The sequence below is a fragment of the Carassius gibelio genome, chromosome B6, assembly GCF_023724105.1.
Source record: "Carassius gibelio isolate Cgi1373 ecotype wild population from Czech Republic chromosome B6, carGib1.2-hapl.c, whole genome shotgun sequence".
Taxonomy (NCBI): Eukaryota; Metazoa; Chordata; class Actinopteri; order Cypriniformes; family Cyprinidae; genus Carassius; species Carassius gibelio.
The window spans coordinates 8,549,387-8,573,130 of NC_068401.1; the positions used below are offsets into that span (position 1 = coordinate 8,549,387).

The 23,744-nt window shown below is 36.1% G+C and overlaps 1 protein-coding gene across 7 annotated transcripts in view; it reads right to left on the reverse strand.

Annotated features, from left to right (window-relative positions):
* Positions 1-344: 344 nt before the first annotated feature.
* Positions 345-23,744, reverse strand: part of LOC127959503 (calcium-dependent secretion activator 1) — a 72,862-nt gene continuing 49,462 nt past the window's right edge. Inside the window, exons 12-31 of one of the 7 annotated variants that reach the window (XM_052558719.1) lie at positions 21,783-21,919; positions 21,511-21,698; positions 21,047-21,151; positions 20,148-20,249; positions 19,276-19,339; positions 18,939-19,062; positions 16,809-16,877; positions 13,949-14,055; positions 13,416-13,445; positions 10,811-10,967; positions 10,514-10,655; positions 9,381-9,542; positions 7,120-7,275; positions 6,849-6,996; positions 6,300-6,374; positions 6,113-6,196; positions 5,866-5,898; positions 5,659-5,766; positions 2,331-2,435; positions 345-1,652 (exon numbers count right to left, since the gene is read on the reverse strand). In XM_052558719.1, the coding sequence (XP_052414679.1) occupies positions 1,476-1,652; positions 2,331-2,435; positions 5,659-5,766; positions 5,866-5,898; positions 6,113-6,196; positions 6,300-6,374; positions 6,849-6,996; positions 7,120-7,275; positions 9,381-9,542; positions 10,514-10,655; positions 10,811-10,967; positions 13,416-13,445; positions 13,949-14,055; positions 16,809-16,877; positions 18,939-19,062; positions 19,276-19,339; positions 20,148-20,249; positions 21,047-21,151; positions 21,511-21,698; positions 21,783-21,919 (2,273 nt within the window). In that variant the 3' untranslated portion in view covers positions 345-1,475. The remainder of the gene's footprint in view (positions 1,653-2,330; positions 2,436-5,658; positions 5,767-5,865; positions 5,899-6,112; positions 6,197-6,299; positions 6,375-6,848; positions 6,997-7,119; positions 7,276-9,380; positions 9,543-10,513; positions 10,656-10,810; positions 10,968-13,415; positions 13,446-13,948; positions 14,056-16,808; positions 16,878-18,938; positions 19,063-19,275; positions 19,340-20,147; positions 20,250-21,046; positions 21,152-21,510; positions 21,699-21,782; positions 21,920-23,744) is intronic. The other 6 variants (XM_052558720.1, XM_052558721.1, XM_052558723.1 and 3 more) reach the window with 6 other exon arrangements.

The following is a 23,744-nucleotide window of genomic DNA, read 5'->3' on the forward strand; positions in this document are numbered from 1 at the left end:
AAATCAGATAAATTAAGAGGCTATTGTGTTTTTTTTATTACGTGATATTAAGTTACTTTATCTGCGAGAACGTGAAGCAAACTAGGTTAAACGTCATGATGAAATACGTCAAAAATGTCCATTACAAACCATTGTAACGCCAATGAAACTGGTAAATACACACACACACACACACACACACACACACACACACACACACACACACACATATATATATATATATATATATATATATATATATATATATATTTCTTTTTTTTATTTATTTTTTTTTTAAATAAAGGATGAAGGTCATTGAATCCACATTCGGAATAAAGAAAAACAAAATCTACAGGTAGCACATATTAGTACATCATGTTATCTTTATTGAGAGGCCACAGCTCTTGCATATTACAACTGTTGGCTTTGATAAGGCAAACGCAAGAATGAATCCACCAGCTAATTGACACAGATAAACAAAACAAAAAAGCTTTTGGAGAAGGTGGATCCCACAGGCATGCAGCAATGGCTCAGAATGCAATGTACAGCATCATATATACAAAAACAATAGTGAGACCCCAAAAATGGCACATAGCAGTTTCAACAGATCTACCAACATAAAGAGAATGACTTTAATTGGACATACAAACTTAAAAAAGAGACATAGAGAGAGAGATCCTCTGTAAAAGTGAACCTGAACCAAAAATATAGCCGTATTTCGTTGTCATTTCTGACATCTAATTAAAAGACGTCTCCAATGAGATATCAAAATGGAGGTATGGCGATATTGCATTTCTAGAATACCAATTCATTTTCATTTTAAAATGCCTGTGAGACAATGCCTTGTTGGATATTTGTGACATAGGGCCACAGAACCGTGACACAAATAAGGAAAAAAGTACAATGGATATGTGCAGACACCGAAGACATTTACAGTTAACAGTTTTGAACTTAAATACAGAGGTTCATTTTTAGTTTTGAAGCAGTTGGCATCCACTTTAAAAACAGACAAGACAAAGAAAACGCTTCATACACTCATCTTCACAACAATGTACCATTAATGTATGTAAGAGTACGTCAAAGAAGCGCCATATATGTAATTGCATTGGACAGGGACACACCTAATAATCTCACTCGACATTATCAAACAAATGGTACTCCATATTGCTTAGGAACACATGGAAACAAATTCCTCAAATAAAAGAGTTGAAAAATTGGTGCTAGTTTGTTGTTCTTTATTATGTTATGACACAGCTAAAATTGCCAATCGTGGTCTTTGCAACGTTCTTTTTACTCTTTAGTACAATTCTTTGATTTTTAATTGTTTTTTAGCTTCGTTTGTGGGCAATTCGAGCTGAAGGGGGGAGATCCTAGAGTGGCTAACTGGGTAATCAGAGTTGATACATGCATCTTACGTTATCAGGCTAAGTTTAAAGTGTTGGGGTAGGGTTGGATAGACAGGTCGGGTTCAGGGTGGCACCGGATGGCTCGATGCTCTAATCGTCCTCCTCGTCTTCCTCATCGCTGTCTTTCATCGAGATGCCCTGCATGCCCCCCTCTCTGACAGAGGCAGTGGCTTCCTCCAGGGTCAGTCGGTTCCGTACCGTATCGTACCCCTTGCTGTTCAGTGTAGAGTCAAGAACGCCTTGCAGCCTAAAATCTCTGTATTTCTTCTACAAGAATGGGAGATATAAGCAGGCATTATACACACTATCAGGGTTCTTTGCCCCTGAATTTAAGCTAAATGCCTGTATGTCAAACAAGACCAGAAAGAATAGTGATACTAGGGATACAAGCTCTTACAATTCTGGACAGTACTGATAAATAGCTGATATTAAAATTCTATACTATTTTGTCCTAATTACCTACAGTGGCATCCAAAAGTTTGGATGAATTAAGATTTTGAATGTTTCTTATGCTCACCAAGGCTTTCTTTATTTATGTAAAAACAGAAATATTGTGAATTTTCAAATAAACTGTATTCTATTTGAATAGATTTTAAAATGTAATTCTTGTGATGACAAAGCTGAATTTTCAACAGCCATTAGTCCAGTCTTTAGTGCTACATAATCTTTCAAAAATTGTTCTAATATGTTTATTTAGTGCTCAAATTATTCATAATGGTTCTTAAAATTATTAATGTTGAGATCAGATTTTGCTGCTTAATATTTTTTTGTGGAAAATGTGTGGAATACATTGGTTTTAAGGTTCTATAATGAATAGAAAGTTCATTGAACAGCATTTATTTGACACATATATTTTTTGTAACGTTATAAATCTCTTTCTTTTCTTAATATTATTAATTTCTCTTTCTTTTTTAATAGAGTTTAATAGAGATTGTAAAGAAATACCTTTACAATCCTGATGAGGATTTTGAGTTGATAGACATGAAGCTGTTGGTCCATGCGCTCAGTCAGCCAGGTCGCCAGCAGATTCATAGTGGCTGTATACCATTGCTGCAAAGCACAAAAACACAGCATTCTCCAGCAAAACACAGACAGACAAACAAATGCATGCAATAGACCAGCATGTGTAGACATACATAAAGACATACAGTAACAGCCAAACGCAAGTAAACCCACAACACACATATTCACACACACACACACATACAATGATACCAACATTTTTACAATCACACCCTCACTTAAAACCAAGATTATTCAGACAAAAATTCAAGAGCCAGAAGTATGACCATCTGAAAAAAAACAAATCATGCATTAGGAAATTGCATAAATAATAAAACAAACACTTACTATGCCCTACATTTACAGCTTAGCCTGTAACGACTCAATTCAAATCAGGTTACCTGAAATAAGCTTGAACAAAGCCATATTCTAATCAAGTCTACAGTATTTGAACAACTGAACATATTAAATTTGATGCTTTCCCCCACCCCTTCACCATTAATCATGCTGAATGTTATAAAACAGCACCTGTGTATGACCGTGAATGACTGTGAACTTGAAGGTTTAAAAAGCACCACTGAACCCAAAAGCATACTCTAAAGAACCCAAGATGCAAACAAAATGAGTGCAGTCACAATCAGGATTCTCAGGAACTCATAAAACATAAGAATAAGGCAGGCAAAAGAGTGTTGTACTGTTATCTTAAACCATATCTTCATTACGAAAAGCTCAGATTCATGGATATTCAGAATGCTTGTAGTTCAAAGAGAACAGCACATGTGTGGTTCAATGAATGATGCAAACTATCATCTAGAAGAGGAAGTGCTGTATCCTGTGTGCACAAATCAGTCTGAAGGGTTTTGAAGTGGGCTATTATCAGTTCCCAAGAGGTACAAATAGCCTTTACCATTTAGCCAATCCTTTTATATGTATATATAATTATATTACACATATGATTTCTTATTACTTGATATGTGACTGTGAATTAAATCAGATTTCTCGCTGTATTAGGGTCATCTGATGGTTTGATCAGCGATTTCTCTTTACATCTGTCCACTTCAAAGAGGTGACCGGTCGGAGCGTGCAGTGCATGCAGAGAGTGCAGGTGAGTGTACAGGGCAGAGAGCTGTGTGTGTGCATGAGGTGGGATTTTTAGGTCATGCTAGAAGATGTACACAGGAAGATTATTTGATTAGAACTCATGCCAGTCGACAGAATGTGATCAAACAGCAGGACATTTAGAGATAAGTTCCACTTTGTCCTAGTAGGAATGCAGAATGAATCGGGATGCTGTCTTTGGGTTAGGATAACGTGAGTACAAAGTGTTAAGAGAGGGAGAATGTTATGAAAATGACATAACAGACGTACAGAAATGCAGTTGCATGCAATCAAAATCTGTAACACAAGTTGCATAATACAGCAAAATGACCATGGTTCCCCCGTTCAGACAGTACATGATGCTGGAAGAGAGATATTCAGCTTGGAAAATGGAGAGCTTCAGATCCCATTAATGTTCTAGTCACAAGATAGGGGATTTATTTAATTTATTTGTCTGTCTATTTTATGCATTTATGCAAGTAATAACTTTCCTCAACAAGATGCTATACTTTTGGTTAGTGGCCTGTTCACATGTCTAATCTTGAATGTAACTTTAATAGTTGAATTAGCAAGTAAAAGTGACTAATCAATCCTGTTAATTGTTTTTGAAGTACAGCCCTCAGCTGAATATGCCTTTTGACACCTGACCTCATAAGACCACACTGAACCTTACAAATTTCCACAATTTCAGTCTGTTTGACGCAACTGTCAAAAATTCAACCAAAAATTCAGTTAAACAGATTACAAACAGAAACAGCTGCTATTCATTAATTTGCCAATCAACAGTCATTATATGACAGCTGCCCCCCCCCAGTTTTACCATTTTAATAACTGCTTTTGATTTCATGCCTCTGAGCCTATCACTGATGCTGATTAGTTTGGACAGAATTCCCGAGAAGACTTTTTAGTAGGGACAGACTGAAACTTGAAACCATAATGCAAATACAGGAGGAATCGTGCCAGATTCATCGTGGGTCTTTGAGGTTCAACGTTTAATGCACTTAGCATAGAGAAAAAAACCTAATGCACATAACAAGCACTGAATTTTAAATAAAATAATAAATTCAGATTCATGCATAAGATGTGTGTGTCACAAATGTTCCAAACACAAGCAAGTAAAGCTGCAAAAAAGTTATGGAATAGACTTCCTAACAATCAAACAGACACTCACACACACATACCCACTTTTTTTCCCACAATATTCTGATACATACAACTCAATGTATGGTATGACACAACTAAATATTCACACACACACTCATATTTATACAGGAAACAAAATACAGAAAATTAAGTAATAATAAAAACGCTGACAGACCCTCATGCACACACACACACACACACACAGACAAAAAGAGACATTTGTATCTAAAACAACCACTGGTCCACACATCTGTAACATTTCTTATTAAAATATATAAACACACATGTATGCCATTGTGTAACGAAGACACATGTTCACACAATCACAAAGGATTATTTTTCTAAATAGGACAGTGCTCTCTTATACTTTGAATCAGATGGTATTTAAAAATTAGGGCTGTCAATCTCTTACACATTTTAATCAAATTAGATGCATATAAATATTCATATTAAATCAATATACAAAGTGGAATAAAGTGTAATTTTATGAAAAGCGATGAGGTATTGATTTCTAAAGTTGCAAAATATATAAAATTGATCCTATAAGCTTAAATTACTTTGATGGTTTGAAAATGTTCTTTTTTTAATAAGGTATTTAGTCAAATTGATTTGGTGTCAGGGATTTGGTCGTATACGTCACACTTTTCAGGTCAAAATTAAATAATCGACACATTTGAGAGCACTGTCTTATAAATAATCCACTTGGTGACACTTTGCCTCTTAAACAAGAAAACCGCTGTGAGCATAAAGTCCAACGCACGTTAGCTAACACAACACCAGAGCACAAAGGTCCAATGCAACGTGGCTAATGAAACACCAGAGCACAGAGAGCTGGAACGGGAAGTCACAGCAACGAGACATTAGGGAGTTGACTGAAAGCTTCAGGTCATGATTGGCCTTATGTGTCTGGATGTAAGGTCTCCAGGTTCGGCACTCAAAATGTGACTTATCCCTCGTATGCCCCATTGTTTTGCCACATTTTGGATGGGCCCTCCTATGTTAGGCACGGAGGTTACGGCATCTTACTTACATCAAATAATCTCTCTATATACACCTCCTCATTGACCTTATCTCTCAGAATATCCTGAGAGTGACGGACAAAGGTCACATAGCCATCCGCAACGTCCATCCCTGGTTTCTGTTGAAGAGGGAAACCAGAAACAGAAAATGTTAGTTTTGTATGGATTTGAATGAAGAAGAAATATTAAGGAAACTATTTTAAATTTTTCATACTCACTGGGACATCCACATATTTTGATGCTGCTTTCACCTGAAATTAATAAAAAAGTTTGTATCAAGCAATTCTGAGTAAAATCACTCTCCTTTTAAATAAGTTTAACACCTTAAGTAATTTTCAATGTACAGTAAAGCTAAGCACCACAAAAATGACCAGATTAAGTGCAAATTATATTTAAACAAATTTGCACCTTTAAAAATCCATTATGGTTTCATATTAGAATTGTAAAAAAGGAGATAATTCTTACCGTGAAGGAGAGGAAGGAGGAGAAGAGAGTTCCCTCATCATACCTGGAGATCTTGGCAAGTACGCTCTCCAGAATGGCCACAAACTGTTCAGGTGGCACAAAACCAATAACTCAATGACAAATAATTCAACAAGAGTTATACCGATACAGTACTCCCCTTGATGCCAACCATTTTCTCAAAACCTACCTTTGCCACCAAAAGGGAAATCATGTCTTTTACACTCTCTTCAATAAGTTCATCAATTTGAGAGTGGTACTGCTTCTAAAAAGTAATGACAGATTTGAATACTTAGACAAACTTATACAGTGGATTTATAAAGACAGAACTCAGCCGCAGCTTTTTAAACCAAAGATAAATTAATACAGAAATAGAAAGTATGGTCAAATCCATATTCAACATAAAGTTGCCGGTGCCTGTACAACCAAATTCACACTTGTATGCCATTAAAATACATTGATTTACCAATTAAAACATGCGCCCTTGAAAAATGAAATAAAATAATGTCTTTGACCCTACATGAAACTGTAATTAATGGAGGTGTTATTTTTCTCATAATCTTCTGGACATCTTGTATTCTAGATATATATTTCTTTGAAAGTATTCTCACAAAGATTTGCATAATGTTATTAAATCCCAGAAAATGTATTAGGTTTCTTTGACTTCTGAGGATGATGTGGAAGTACCAGTATAGATCAAGCTTTTTATGTCACAACAGTCAGAAGTTTTGCCAATTACCTCCTGGCCCAATTCCATGGCACACAGTTTAGCAGACTGGTCCTTGGCATCCACCATCACATTGAACATGGTACATAAGGACAGTGGGATGCGGAAATCTGTGGAACGGCTGCTTTTGGTCAGCTTGGATTCAAATGCTGCCTTGGTGCTGTTGACCAGCAAAAGGTGTGAGGTAAATTAGTCATCTTGCATGGAATTTCATTTCAAAGACATACTTTTAAAATCTTCATGTATAGCTTCAATAGTTTTCTTAATAGAGATACTATTTTACCGTTTAACGCTTGTCTCAATCATGTCACTTGACATAAGCTTCATACGGTTATCCAAATGTTTGGCAAACTCTTCTTCTGGCCAATGTAGGTCCCTGATGAAGGTCTGTAGGGCATCCAACTTCCAGAACAGATCTTCTGATGTTCCAGAGCCATTGCTGCCAGGTATAGTAATTTATTAGAGGTCAAAAGTCTCAAATATTAAGGAATTAAGAAAGATGCAGAGTATCTAAGACTTTATAAGATTGCTTTATTTTAACCACACACCAACTGGCGCTCCCAAAATTTGACCCTCAGAACTGGAATGTTTAATTAAAGGGAATGTAACAGCACAATCAGTGCATGGCAAAATAAAACACAGGTGTGTTTACAAAACACATCAATAACCTTGCATTGTTGCTTGGTTATTATACCTTATAGGACTGACTTTAATTCATGCATACTTTGCTCTGTCAATTTGGAAGTGGTCTGGGAATGTCATGGTGAGAGAAAGCTTGCACAGACAGAGTTGCAAACTAACAGATGTTAAATAAGATGGTGCTTTAATATGAAGCTAATGCTCTTAATGACATCTGTTACCTAGTTGGAGAATCAGTGCTTTCTTAGAGTTAGTGTTTAATGTTAAAGAAAACTCTATATGCAATGTAATTCTTAAAGGGATAGTTCAGCATATTTGTAAATTCTTTATCATTTACTCACCCCTATATCACTCCAAACCTGTCTCCCTTCTTTCTTCCTTGGAACACACACACTGCACAAAGATATTTTGGAGAATGCTTTTGTCCATACAATTAAAGTTAAATAGGGTCCAAAACATTAACTTTTATTGTATGGACAAAAATTGTTTGGAGATGTTTAAAAAAAAACTCAGAAGATTTGGAATTACATGATGTGAGTAAATGATTTTAAACCTTTGGGTGAACAGTATGTTTAAAACAAATATTAAAGTTGGTAAAGGTTAAGGTCTATTGACAAAAATGGAGGAACGATCAAGCTCTCTCTCATCACCCACGCCCACTGAGACTAGGAGCTCCCAAAGTCAAAACACATCATGCAGTCAACTCTGAGGACGCTGCCATCCTGAGTAGAAAGATGTGTAATAAGGGCCAGGGTTAAAGAGTTAAAACATAAGAGTGAATTATGTTTTATGGGGACTGCCACAATCTTGGAATTTGTTAGGTTCAAGACCAAGTAGAACTGTTTGAAATTCCTAATTGAAATGGGTTTGATTCGGTGACCTTATACTGCAAATGTGATCTTGTTCTACTCTGTTTGTTGAAGAAGCCAACTCTGATGTTTGAACTCTTTGGGTGTTAGTTTCTACTGCCTTGGATGCCAGCTACACTGAAGTAATATCTACTTCAGAGCATCAGCTACCAATGAAATGACAGAGCTACGACCAGGCAGGGAGTTGCACCAACCCACACCCACTGGTACATTCCACACAAAACAAACCCAGCATCTCTTCATGTTTAGAGCACCTTTTCTGTCTCAGATATCCTTCAGAATAATTTTTCTTACCATTGACATTCTGATGCTTATACCAGCTCAAACCCTAATGTCCCAGCATAATTCATGCAGGCACTTATATAAAGCATTTACATTTTAAATATTAGCTAAATATTGACTACAACAGAACTGGTTAGAAATGAAACACTAAAGCAACTTTTTGAAATGACTAAATACTGAGAAAAACAGAAATGAGGAGATAACTTCCAATTAAAAGAAAACTTGTTTTTCTTTTTTTTTAAGTTGCTTTAGTCTATCATTATTGTTTTATTCATGGCTTTAGTCCAAAATTAGTTGCAAAGTGTGTTAACTTTAAGGCCATCTACTTGTTAGTTTGTATGATATAATTTTATGTGAATACAAAGCATTGGCTTGGCTGTAGGTTTGGGTTGCAATCCAGATCTCACCACCTCAGTCTAAACTCAATGGCATGCACATTGAGGAAAATTAACAGCTTTTCAGTTCTCATTTTAAAATAACAGATCACATGAGCCTGTCTGTCAAATCTGTCTGACTTGACATGAGAATGATTCTAGAGGTGAGTCATCTTTCCCTGTAGGTATTCTATATCCAATAGAAAGAACACAGAAAGTCTGATATAGCCATCATTTAAATGTCTTTTAACTACTGACAAGTTTAGCAAACATCTTGCAATTCAGTGATACTTAATGGTAAGTTAACTAACCCCAAACATTTTCATGCCAAGAAGACTTTTGAATGCAACAGATCTCAGGTAAATGCATTGAATACACACTCAGAGTCATATATAGCAGCCATCCAGGACGGAGTGGAAAAGCTAGGCATTTGTGGAAGGTTAACAGATAGTCCTGCTACTGGCACGGGAAGATTTGGTACTTTGGGAATTTGGAGGTTCACATTTGGTAGATTCACATTGGGCAGATTACTTGTTAAACTCCTGCAGAAACAGACAAAAAAAGAAACAAAAAATCCATAACAGTGGCAGTGTGGAATGCTGCAAATAAGCAATGTAAGACAGTACAAAAAAGAGAAACTGAGAAATGGAAAAGAGCATCTTCACACATAAAGAGCAGACACATAAAAACTGGTCATTAAATGTAGGGAAGGAATCTAGAGCACATTTAAACAGAAGACCTGAGTAGAAAGAAACTTGTGGTCAATATTATCGACAACAGCACACTTATATAAAAAGAACGTAAAAGCAGAATTTTTCCACAGGAAGAACAAACATCAGCTTGAAAGATCTGAGGACAGTGGTGGGGTTTTAGACTTACAAACAGACAACAAACAAATGAGGAAAACCATACTGACATATGATTCTCAAGGGCCATACACTTAATTGACAGAAAAGTATTCTGTTAGGCTGGGAATATTTGGGTAGGAGGTATCTTTTCTAAAGATAGCAGGTTATCTAAAGATTGTTATCTGCTCGCTGGGAACTGGTATGAAATCATTAAAATCAACACGCAAACCAAAATCAAGCATGACAGAACAATTGATTAGGACACAAAAAGCATTCTGTTTAAAGCGCACAATATGAGGGTTAGTTCAAAAAGAAAAGATGGAAACCTGCAAGACACTGACTGAAGTCTTATCCTGATAGATTGTGGACTTGTTGAACTTCCTCTGATGTTTGGCCGCTATCTCATATAAGGCATGGTTAAAGAGGTTACTCGAAGGAATGACATTTTTCGCAATGGCGTGAACAAACTTTCAGACTTTACCTGAGAAATCTAACTGAATGCTAAACAGTTTCATTTGATTAGCTGTATAGTTTTGCAGAGGATATGTATGTCCCTGCAATCCCAAATATATATACACAAGTTGTTTTTTAGATATTTGTTTTGTGATGTTTTTGTCCTGAAATGCCGGTCACTGCACAGATTGTTGAGCAACTGGTGGTCTTACTTTACAGGCTCCCATGACTCCCGCTCAAATCCCCTGTGAATGGACTGAGCGATGGAGGATTCCATAAGATCCACATATCGCACCACAAGAGGGGCGTACAGGTCCTGCAGATGTTTGTGGAACTTTCCATTACACAGGTGATCTGTAAAACCAGAATAAAAGTAGGTTATGACAATTATGAAAGTGACATGCCCAACTTTTCCAATTATAATCACTTAATTAGAATGATAACACAGTAATTTTGGGGATTGACAATACTATCAGAACTGTTAACCAAATGTTGCAAGAAAAGCTTACAGTCGGTACGGAGGAAATCGTTTAGAAGCTGAAAGAGTGGGAAACTGTCCCAGCTCTCGGGAGACTGGATCTCAAGAGCTGCATCCATATCAACTCCATAGAGCGACAGGAAGTTCTCGGCATGCTCCACCATCAGGTCTGACCACCATGCAAAGGCCTTGATAGTCCAGTAAAGGAAGAAAGAACAGAAAAAGAAGCAGAGAGTTAGAAAATCACAAATGCATTGGATAATCTCAGGTAAGAAAAAGATTGTAAACTGATTAAGTGTCTGCCATATGGTATTTCACATATTCAGTTTATAATTCTGCTTCTAAAGTAATGGCTCTTCATTTTATCAGTAAGAGTTCAAATGAAGAGAAGTAAGAGTTTTTGTTCTAATTGGTTCATATTTTGCTTCAGCGTTAGAGGTCATTATGTTAATTAACTAAATAGATGAGGCTTTCAAGTAAACAGTTTACAAGGGTTATGGTGATCAGTTTACCATTATTGACTTTAAAACGTACATTAGACCATTTATAAATTTGCAACACAGAACATTATACTATATATATATATATCTATCTTTCAAAACAAAGTCTAAATATTGTAAAAAAAAAAGAAAAGAAAAAAAAAACACCTTTCACCATAAGAAGAAATTGATGGATCTTCTATAAATTATTGCATATCTTTAGAATTCAGAGGCCCTCAGAAGAAACATGTAATTCCAAATAAAAGTGAAAAAAACAAAAACTACTTTAATAAGAGGGCCTGACATTCAAGTATAAAAAAATGACAATACACCTTAAATCTTGTGTTGCAAATGTGTGCATATTTGTGACCGGAGGTCATTTTTCCTATATCAGGTTAACTCCCAGTGGAGTCAAGATGCCAGAGGAGGTGCAGTTCTCATGCAAGTGAGGTAGAAATCCCTGCATGCTTTTGCCCTCCAAATGGAAGATGTAGTTCAACCGTTCACATCACTGCATCCCTACCCTTGGGATGGGGATGTGTCTTGCGATCATGCAACATTGCCATCCCTGATACACCAAAGTCTGCAAGCAAGCAGTTGACTTCTTTACTTGGCAATGCATATGGTTTGCCTGAATATTTCTTCTTTAATCTCTCAAAGTGTCCATATATTTTGAGCCTGTAGTGGGGTATTGAGCTGGAGTTTCTTCGATGAATCAGGCTTGCTTGCAGTCTTGGCATAAAACACTTTTCTTCTAATTAAAACAACCGACCAGTGATAAACCCATTCAGGGAATTGATCAGCCTTTTTAAGAGGCATAATCCTTCCCTTTGGTTGCATGCTCTGTCCTTTTTTACCCCTCTAAACCCATAGCTTCAAAGAGCCTGAAAAAAATTCTCCCAAATCCGTTCTGCCTTAGGGATAGCAAGCTCTAAGACTAGACTTACCATAGAACTTACCTGTAGACTTCATAATACTTGAAAAGCTACACTGGTCATAATGTTGGGACCAACAAATATAGAATTTGCTAGTGTAACAGTGCTGAGCTTAACCAGACAGACAAGTAGAAAGTGGGATAGAAAGCGATAAGAGGCGCCAAATCCAAGCAACCCATGAATCTTTCCCCAAGGCCCTCCTTGCTAATCTATGAGCACTGAGTAGGTGTTAACATTAACACCCATCTTGACTAAATACAAAAATCATACTTTAAATTAAAATTAGCAAGAGCGGCCCTGGGAAGAGGGCAATGTTATGACATTGGTTTGGTCATTTTGAGGAATTGTGAAGTCCATGTGCACTAGCAGAAGGCAACACATCTAATTGGGAGAAGTTAGGGTGACACAACTGGGTGGCGGGTGGGTAAATGTAAACATTCTCCTGGAAGCAAAGGAATCATTGAGCATTGACCTTGCCAGTCAGGGACACAAGCCTTACAAGTTTGAAGGGAGACTTGACAGGCACAATGCTGAGGGATTAAGACGAACCCATGTCAGATGCGGCAAAACATTCCCTCACGTTGTGAGTAACGGGACATTACAGGGGAAGGGAACCCTTCATAGCTCATGCACAAGCCAGTAAGGGGCTTTTTCACTGCATTCATTTTGACCACATACCTCTTTTCCCTGCAACATCACCATGGAGTGAATGGTGAGGAAAAACATGAACATGTAGAGCGTGATGTATGTGCAAAGTGTTAATGTGTGCACAAAATGTTGATTATAAAATTTTTTCTCAAAAAGTTTAGATAAAAAGTAACAATTGCAAGATTTAATTCAAATGGAAGATATAAAGTTGCAATTACTGTACGTTTGGTTGAAATGGCTTTCTATATTATAATGTATGATGCCACCACTTGGGCAGTGAACCATTGTAGTTTTACAAAGTAACAGATCTACAGATGGTTCTACCATAATGTCTTAAACTAAAATATTTAGCTCATTTGTGAATCAGTGTGTGAGGAGGGCGATATTTAAGAATTCCCCAGAAACCCAAGAGACCAACTCTTTATCTCAGTTTCATCATGTTCTTTAAGCACCGTCTTGCCCCATTCCACCCAGACATAACAGAAAAGCCCTTAACTGCGTGAATCGACATGCTTGAGGGAAAAGTTACACTATGTGATGACAACTTAGGGAAAAAAGAAACATGATACTGTACCGACTGGTCTCCTGTACTTGTGACCGCAGCCTGTTAAGCATATTCAGAAAGATACAGTAAATCTGTAAATCTCAGGAAGACCATGGATTACCTTATACTTTAAATTGCATCTCGGAATAAGCCAATTATGCATTTGTTCTTGGAGTAGTAAATGCTGAAACATGCCAGTTATCTTAATTACAGCTGAAACCCATGCTTGGCTCTCTATTCATAATGCATCTTCAGTTATGTTCAGTACTAAACATTCCAATGTAATCTGTCTAACATTCAGAACACAGAAACAGTCTGTATATTCTGAGGCTTTCTTTAGAATATAGATCCAGGTAAAGTGGTTTAGAGACCTGGATCTCACGGGAGAGTGAACTCTTGTCGTTTCACTCATTTCCACCAATACAAATTGCATTGTGCAAGCTGCAAAGCTGACTTTTTTTTTATTAGAGAGCAGCCACTGGCCATTTAAATCAGCTCTATTTTGTATTAAATAAAAAAGAGAGTGAATGTGGGTGAAACGGAGAGAAAAAGTCCAGACTCACCTCAGCATGATGGTCCTGGTTCTGATGTAGAACCTCAATGACTAACTCTGCCAGGCGGATGACATGCTCCAGTTTTTTAGCAGGTGTAGCTAGGTTAGCTACATTCTCTGGAGCAGAATGATGGGAAGAAGAGGGACGGTTAATATTACAGTGGTTGATTAATATATTTATCCTATGAATCTCTGATGTCATGAGCACTACAATGCAGTCTGAAGAAGCGAAGGTCATAAATACCTAACTGAGCATGCAGAAATGACAACACTGTTGATGACACTCATAACACTTCAAGAAAGGATGCCTAACTGATATCGGAGAAAATAATGGACTTTTTTGTAATCTCAGAGGCAAAAAAAATTATTATAATAATAATAATTGTTTGGCAAGCTTGCAACTAAATTGGGGTTCAAAAGTCTGAGACCACAAGTGGTTTTGCTTTTTTCATAATTGATACAGACAGTATATATTTTGTGATTACAAAGTATATTATTAGCATAATAGTTGAGATACAAAATTACCACATTTTCATAGTATTTTGGTTTCTCTTTTTTCCCAGCAGCTTGAGCTGCATGAACTCCAAACCTCATAATCATGTTCTCCAGCATGATTTGATAATGTTTCAAAGAATACCTTGTGCATCAATGTACGCTAAAATGAAGAAATGCAGAATCTTTACAATTACATATTTACATCATAACTGTTCCTAAAGCCTAAAATGTCAACTCCAGGTTTGAATTCTAGATGTTTAATGTGGACACAGACATTTGGACCCCACTGTAAAAACCTTTATGATAATACTGCATTTTTATGTATCTAGTTAAATTACTAATAATTTGTAGAACTTCTCGATGCTGTCTAGAATTTAAGGTCAACACATGAGAGAAAAAGCAGACCAAATTGTCAGACATATGCAACACTTTGATGAAATGAGGACATCTGGGCGGACACACAATAGTGTTTCTAGTTTAACACATTACCAACTTTTGTCTGAACAAGATGAAATGAGTAAGACAAAAAAATAAAAATTAAAAATAAAATACCGACCAACTCAGCAATGCTGAGGTCTCCACTAAAGGAGAAAAGAAAATCTTTAGTATATTGACTGAAATGCTACTTCAGTCATGAAGGACATTACTTATTTATAATTTAGTCTGACTCTTTAATCTTGGTGTCTATAGAGTGTGTAACGTTCACTTTTATGCCATTGGTTTATCGGTCTGTTAAATTCATGGCTTATTAATGGGGTTGTGGGGCACTGTACTGAAATTTACTACACTATGAACCATTAATATCTGATAAAAGCTCATTCTAACTCTTCCTAAGGCCATGATGTCATCAACACAACATGATAAAGTAATGACAATGGATTTAATGATAATCTAAGATTATCATTATCCAAATGTCATACTTTATCTATTTTCAATGTGTCTAAAATGTTCTGGTCATGTCAAGTTTCTAAGACCAGGACTGGGAATTAAAGAAGCAAAACATCTCTTAAACCTATAAAGATTTAAAGAAAACAGTTTGCAGCAAAACCAGTTGAGAAATATTTACTAAGAAAATCTATGGATGCCAAGATTCCGATATTCTTCAGTTCCAATCTTATTCCCAGTACTTCAGTTAGAAACATTTGCATTCATTCTACCCTCACATTTTAACACATTGAAAAGACTGCCACTGAAATATTTGTGAAAGATAGTATTACTTCTTGTAAGTCTGCATAATGTAGCACCATTAGGCAGACTATTCAGTGATAAGATTTTCAGTTTTTATTTCTAAAATCATAATATAACACAAAATAAGTTTTTACCCAAATTTTGTGTATATTTTTTATAGAAGAATACTATCTTCACAAAAAAAGTACAAGGGAGATCCTTGTGTCGTGGTGTGTACAGGACTTTCAGACTAGAAATTTTCCCTGTAATTGTGTCATGTGCATGTGCCAGGATGTGTTGAAGGGGACAGGGGATGACGTCAAACATAGCTTCACCTGGATCCTTCTGATCCTTTAGAGTTTTCTCAACTTGAGAGAGAAAGAGAGAGAGAGAGAGAGAGAGAGAGAGAGAGAAAAAAAGAAAAAGAGATTTAGAGCAACATAAGAAGAGGGAGAAATAAGGGAGGAAGAGAAGGGAGAATTGGGGGAGGAAAAGGAATTATTCCTCAAGGTGGCACGGTTTAGCCCAAAGTTGGTGCAGCATCCCTGGTAATTTCACTCTTGGTTGCTCTCCAGAGAATTATTGTGTATTTTATTTAGAATAATAATTTAAAAAAAAGAAAAACAATGGCAAACAAACACACATGTAGATATTTACCTGGAACGACAAGAACAAAAACACACAGCAAAATAGCAACTTAACGACATACTGAACAAAGAGACAATAGCCATTGTTCGGTCGCATGACAAATCAAACACAGTTGTAGTAATCATGAACAAGACAAACTTGTGATGTTGGAACACATAAGTCATAGCTCGTACACGGGTGCTAACTCCTGCTCTCCCGGAAGCTCAGTCACCTGTTGATGAGTCTGGAACCCCCCAGTGAAACCACCTACCACACCACAGTAACGATATACACTCAGACAAAGTAAAATAGCGAGCAAAGTAAAAATGCATTCAAGTCACAAACATGAGCTTCAACCAAAAACGAACAAGAGGAAGCTGAACAGATGCACCAGTCATGTCGTATTACAAACAGATGGAAATCTCTGCAAAAGGAATCGGAACGTTACGGATCGTTCTCTACTCAGTGTCTGTCGTCTGTGTGAAAATGGCAAAACAGTAAAGTTCCAAAAAGGATGTGACATGGAGGACTGAGTTGATGAATGAAAGGTAAAGAATGAGGGGTGCGGAGTTGTTACTCACGGATGGTTAAATCCATCACTTGTGTAGCCAAGGAGTAGACAGGATGATCATACATTTCCCTCTTTTTTCCTAAAGAAAAAGAGGATTCCGGCATGCAAGAGTTTGGGGTCAGAGGAAAGGGGGTCAAGGGTTGAATATGGTGAAGGGATGTCTTGTGTTAAGGGAGGTTCTCATCAAGAAATCAGTTGTTGGAAAAGTTTAATACAACATAATGTGATGGTTAAAACCCTTAAACCACAATCACCCTTAAATTCTCACTTAGAGACAGTAAAAATGAGGAACAAAGTGGAAGTGGATAACTTTTAAATACGCACTACTGTTCAATTGTTTGGGCCCAGTAAATATATATATTTTTTTTAATTAATGCTTTTATTTAGCAAGGATGAATTAAATTGATCAATGTTTTTTTTTTTTTTTTTTTTTTTATAAAATGATAATAAAATGTCCTTTCAAATCTCTACAAAAATATTGTTTTAAACAATAATATCAAAATCAGCTTATTAAAATGGTTTATGGAGGATCATGAAAGTTCAGCTTTAGCATTACAGGAATAAATTTACTTTTTTTTAGTACTGAATAAATAAATGTAAAAATATAAGTGTTAATTTAAATTGTAATAACATATCACAATATTACTGTTTTTACTACATTTTAATCAAATAAATGTAACCTTGATAAGAGACCTAAAAAAAGTTAAATCATACTGACCCCAGAAATCTGAACAGTAGTTTTTGTTGTTCACCCAAAAATGAAAATTTTGTTATTTGAAACACATACAGTGATTTTCTTTTTTCAGTGGATTTTACTGATATTAAATCGACTGATTTGTATGCAACTTTTTCAGTGTTTTTGTACTTTTCAAACCTTTTCAGAACAACCAGACAATTTTGTTGTATGGAAAAGTGCTGCTTAGATAGACAGGAAAATATATTATTTGTGTTCCACTAAAGAAAAGAAAACAATATGCATTTCAAACAGCAAATCTGAGTAATTTATGGCAGAATCATATTTGGGTGAGCTGTTGTTTTAAGGATATTGCACCAATTTCTTGAGGGAATAAGCATCCAAAGGCCCTGATACCGTGTTCTAAAAGATTGTCAGCCATTTGTGGTTTGTCACTCTGGTCGAAATAAGCAACAGAACCAACGATTTGATGAAGTAGAGGGTATTAATCCAAAAAGAGGATTTTAAACATCCTAAAAAACCAGCCCACAATGCCTTCTATTCCTTTTCAAACAGACACCTCTCCTTACTGCCCATCTTTTGCTTCTTAGTAAGCCTTTTTCACGCTTGTTGCCCAACCTGGAATTGTTTCATGAATGCTTCTCTCTTCATCTCACTCCTCTTTCCCTCAACCTGTTTCCTATAATGGGCTCTTCCTCCCTTCTACTGCTCCTTCCCACATACTTCATTTATTTCACTGCAAGATCCGTCCCCATTTCTACATCCCTCTCTGACTAATTTTCCTTGTTCCTTTTCCTCCTCCGTAACCATTTCTCTACCCTGGTGTCATTTATCATCCTGATCTGAGCCATAATAATAGAAAAGAGAATGTGTGGAGAGCATCTGAAAAATGTCCAATAGTCTGTTATCGCAGCAGATAGGAAACGGTAAGAAGCTCTTCTTTGTGTGGATTTGAATGCATTTTTACACACAAGTCCACAAAAGGAGAATGGACAAGAATACATTTAAACTTTTCTTGAAAAGAAAGAGAGAAACAAAAGCAGTAATTGCCTTAGAATAAACAAGAATATTATTCCAAACAAGACAGATGCTGTGCAGTTCAAGAATGTAGTCTGGTGGTAAAAATAAAATAAAATAAAATAACAAAAAATATATGTATATATTTACTTGCAAACAACCAAAATACATCTCCAGTTTAAACAAAAGCATTAGTTACTCAAACCTAAATTTATTTTCCTCTCCCAAACTGAAAGCAGAAGAACAGATTATTTACTCAAAGCACATTATTCAAATATAGACCACAGTTTATGCATTAAATTGATTCAAGTGGCTGGAAGCAGAGGGAAAAAAAAGTCAAATAACAAAATTCCCTTCTGGTTCAAATCATAGCATGGTTAAGTGCTTTAAAATCATAATGCTGTGAAAGAAGAGGGCAATGCAAGTCACCTTCCACTCTGGCGTAGTCAGTGATGCGCTGGTAGTTAATTTGAGCTGCTTGCTCTAAGCATTTACGAATGACAGCCTTGACTTCCTCTTGCGGGACTGGGGTCACAATGTCCTTCATAAGCACCTGTGAAACAGGACAAATCCAAATTCTAGTGGCATAAATTTTGTTGTCCTGGCATGAATGAGTCATAGTTTAATTTTTTTTTTTTTTTTATGTGCAATGATTCATGGCAGAACAAGTAAACAGACAGGCGGTACTGAACAAAATACCATCAATTGCTTCTCTTTTCCTTCTATTGCTGCTACTCTGAATCTATATAAGCAATGTTGTCATTACCCTCTCCAGCAAAGACAGAGTGGCTTTCAATGCTCCCTCAGGGCGACCGAATGGAAAGCAATACCTACAACAAAATAAATTACATAGAAAATTGTAGAAAATCCTATACAATTATTTTTTTGCATGTAATGTTCAGCTGTTCTCAACTGGTGGGTCAAAAAAATGGGTTATGGACAAGAAAAAAAAAACAGTGCTACATGTGAATAATACGATGTTGCTGAAATGCAACCCCTTTGAAGAAAAGAGAAAATGCTTCTCATATATTTTATGGCTGACATCATTAAATTCACTGACGTCAGTAAATTAAATCCCTTTAAAGAAAAGAGAAATGCTTCTCACATCTTTTATGGCTGATGTCAGTAAATTCAAAATATTCAGTATTTTTCTCCAAATGAAAACCATAAAAAAAACTGTAGAAGGTAAAAGACTGAGCAAAATGAAAACGCATCCAAGGTGTCTTGTTTGAATTGCACAGGCTATAATTTGAGCTCTGTTGGTGAAATCACATTGATAAGATTATGCACATAATGGCTATGCACTCCTCATATTCAGCCTAATATAATATTTGGCTCATCATCTGTTCCATGCATTAAGCTGATAAATCATTTACATTTTACATTACATTTACAAAACCTTGGGTTTCCCTACTTGCCTAATAATTTGCACATAGTTGGACCTATGCGGTCCATGGTGATATATTTTTTTTACTGTATGATTTTAAAACACATTTTTGTCTAGTTCTGTAGACAAAAAAATTTCATGAGGTGTTGGATTGCCACTCAATGTCCAATATAAAATCAAAAGAACTGCTGATGTATATAGTCTTTCTGCTTGTGAAATGTTCAATAAAAGTCTTACATCTACATACTCACCTAAAGTTTGTGATCTGATTCTCCAGAAGGACACGTAATCGCTCTTTGATTTCCTCAAACCGTTCTTTTTCCTCCACCGTTACTGTTCCAAGACCATCAGGCCTGTTTTACAAGCAAAACATGCCATTATTTGCAAATTGATTAGGAAAAAAGATCAATGTTGAGTCAAGAGGAAAGTGATACAAATCAAAAGAAACTCTTGAACTGGTGTATTTGTTATTACAACAACTAATTATGATACTACATAATTACTTTTTAAAGTCCTGTATATTTTCAGTGAAAGCTAATCACACTACATTAACATTTCAGTATGCAGTATATAACACTTGTAACAATAAAATACAGGCCTGGCACACTGAGTGCAGAAAGAAAATCTAACCAGAAGCAATGTCTGGCTTTCTTAAATCTAATACACTGGCTATAAATGTATTTGTACCCAGCAGATGGGACCTTGATGTGATACTCTTGGGGCGCATTGTTTCCAACTCATTTTTTTTTTATTTACAGCTATTGATGTTACAATACTCCACTTGGGCATCATATTGCATTAAAATGTATTTAATACACACTCAGCTGCAGCACAATAATAAATATACTTTCAACAAGTCAGTGGGAAGAGAAACCTAAAGTAACCATGCTGTACAAGTGCACACAGGCTTGAATTCAATGAATTTAAAATTATCCTACTTATTGCAATGAATCGGTCTGTAATATTGCTGTGAAAACAATCAAGCTTTTAGGGTTATTCATGGTCTGTTACATGCGTTTACACTTTTAAATTCACATTTTATGTTTATTGGTTGAAGGGTGAGTAGAATAATGTAACTTCATTGTACCTAGTTTTTTAAATGTATATTATTGTGGTCACAGACCAAACCCTTGATTGATCATAGTCTTACCTTGTGCTTTCAGGGGCCAGCTGTGTTTTACATTTCCTCTTTTTTTTAGACTCCTTTTTTCCGCCTGACTTTGAGCCAGCCCCCTGTAACTCAGACCCCCTCTGACTATCAGGAACATGTAATGAATGAGCAACACAATGAGATTTCAAAGTAAAATAACAAAAGGAAAAAAAGGAGAATGGAAAGTGTAGTGGCTGAAAGAATACTGCTGAGGTTCGAAAAGTGGAAAAGAAATGAAAAAATGATTGAGAACAAAAGACACAACAAATCAAACAAAATTTGGCAAAATTATAAAGAACATTCACAGGGAAAAATATAATAAATGCTAAAGCAAAAGTGCAAAAATATGCTGATGACTTGCAAAGGGCCCTTGGCTCTCCACCCTTGTTCCTGCTTCCATGATCCATATTTCTCCCAACATCTAACATCTAAGTAATACGGTGCATCCGTATGCAGGCCTGTACCTGTTGCCATGAACATGGGAGGCACAAAACGCAAAGCTGTAGTGCAGCAACGTTGGGTCGATCATGTTTCCGGCATCTGCCCTCTCCAGAAGGTCGCCAAGATAACACAGATGTCTGTGGCATCCTCTCACCCCATTCCGAGCGCAATATTCATCCAGAACAAACACCTGACCCGGGCTAAACCATCCCTACAATTCCAACAAATGGGTAGAGAGTTTGGAAATGTTGCATATAGTTGTTTTGCATTGAAGTCAGTGCAAAAAACCACTTACCAGACATGCGAAGTTGTCATTTAGCCTGTGGTCCAACGTGAGCCTCTGCACCATCTCGAACAATGAGGCATGGTCAAAGCTACATGGGTTAGCTGAGATAAACTCATCCATGCCGTGCTTCTGTGCCCTGTCAGCATCTATTCCAGCCATTCATGGGAGAGGAAGGGAGAGGGGGTGGGTTCAAGGAAGAGGAAATTAGCAAACAGCAAGGAGAATGATTTGTTCTCCTCCCACCACAAAACTAAACACCTAGAATGAGTACTCTATGGCAAATCAAGGACATTGAGCTTTCACATTGTCAACTTGCAGCAAAAGTCAAGCAGAGTTCAATCGGACCTAGCAAATGTGGAACTGAGTGGTAACCCTCAGCTCACATTCAGTCTAGACGTGCATGCATGAGCTGATCTGGGCGTGGTCTCTTCCTGTTCTCTCAGTCAAAAGCTTTTCAATGTAAAAGCCACCGATGGCGTTGAGGAAGTGGTGCAATTCCAAATGATGAATTTTCATGTATTTTTTTTTGCATGGATACAATAGATTCTGCCATTCGCAATTTCAATAAACACTTATTTCGAGAGAGAAGATGGATTGTGTGCTCGTAAAAATACTAGTAGCAAAAAAATCAATCAGGGGCTTATGTTAACCATTTTTGACATGATTAACAAACATGGAATTGTCTACTGTAAAATTAATAACTAAATACTGTATACTCAAAAGTTTTTTATTATTTATGATGATACTGAAAGACCAATGAAATGGCTTGCCAAGCACAGTTTTCTTTTTCATTCTAAAGATTTGATTATCAAAATATGTGGATTACAGCATATTTTTTGGTCTAATTTCTGTTAAAAGAAAAAAAAATTAAGTGATTTATTTTTTTATTTTTTTACATTTACTAGCATGTAAACTACCATTTAAAAGTTTGGGGTAAGTTCATGTTTTTGGAAGAGGTTTATTTAATCAAAACTACCATAAAAACTGCAATATTGACCATTTTCAACCATTTTAAATTTTAATATATTTTAAATGTAATTTATTCCTTTCAATGGCAAAGCTGAATTTTCAGCATCATTACTCCAGTCTTCAGTGTCACATGATCTTTCAGAAATCATTCTGATATTCTGATTTGCTGCACAAAATACTTTTTGAAGAAACTGTAATACATTTTTTTCAGGGTTTCCTTGAAAAAAACAACAGAATTTATTTAAAATAGGAATCTTCTGTAATGTTAAAATGCCGTTAATATAACTTAAGATCAATTTAATGCATAAAAAGTATAAAAAATAATATAAATAAAATACTGACCCCAAACTTCTAAACAGTAGTGTAGATGCTAATAGAAATTACATAAAAGCCATAAAACAATTTCATGGGCTTTTTAATATGCTCAATGGTGGGTAAAAGTCAACTAATTAGTCTTTGCAATTTTCTAAGGTTCTATGCGCATATATTTGTTGAAGAAAGTAGTACAAGAAAAGTTATTTAAAAAAAACTGGCCCCTTGATGAATTACCTTATTAGCAACAGAATGATAGAATCTAAATCTGTGCAGTGATGAGCGTGCTCTAATGAGAGAAAATGTGAAGAAAGAATGTGCATCGTGTTAGGCCAATGATTAGGGCGAGTGTATAGATAACAATGATCTCACACCTTTTTTTATGAAGACATATGGCTAAAAATAAAGTGCTTAATCTAGTGGAGGACAAATAAATACTATCCAGATCTGTTTAATTAGAGGAACTTGGATCAAGTTATGTTATCCTTTGGCTGAGTAAAGCATTGCTACAATTATAAAGACATAGACTAAATTAAAAGAGAAGACAAAAAAGAAAGAATAGAGGCACAGGAAAAGACACAGGATTGAAGGAATGAAGAACTCACTGAGGAAATTAGCTAGATAGACAATGGATAAATTGAATGGGTTGAGAAAATATAAACATGGCAAAGAAGCCCTATGACTAAGGAA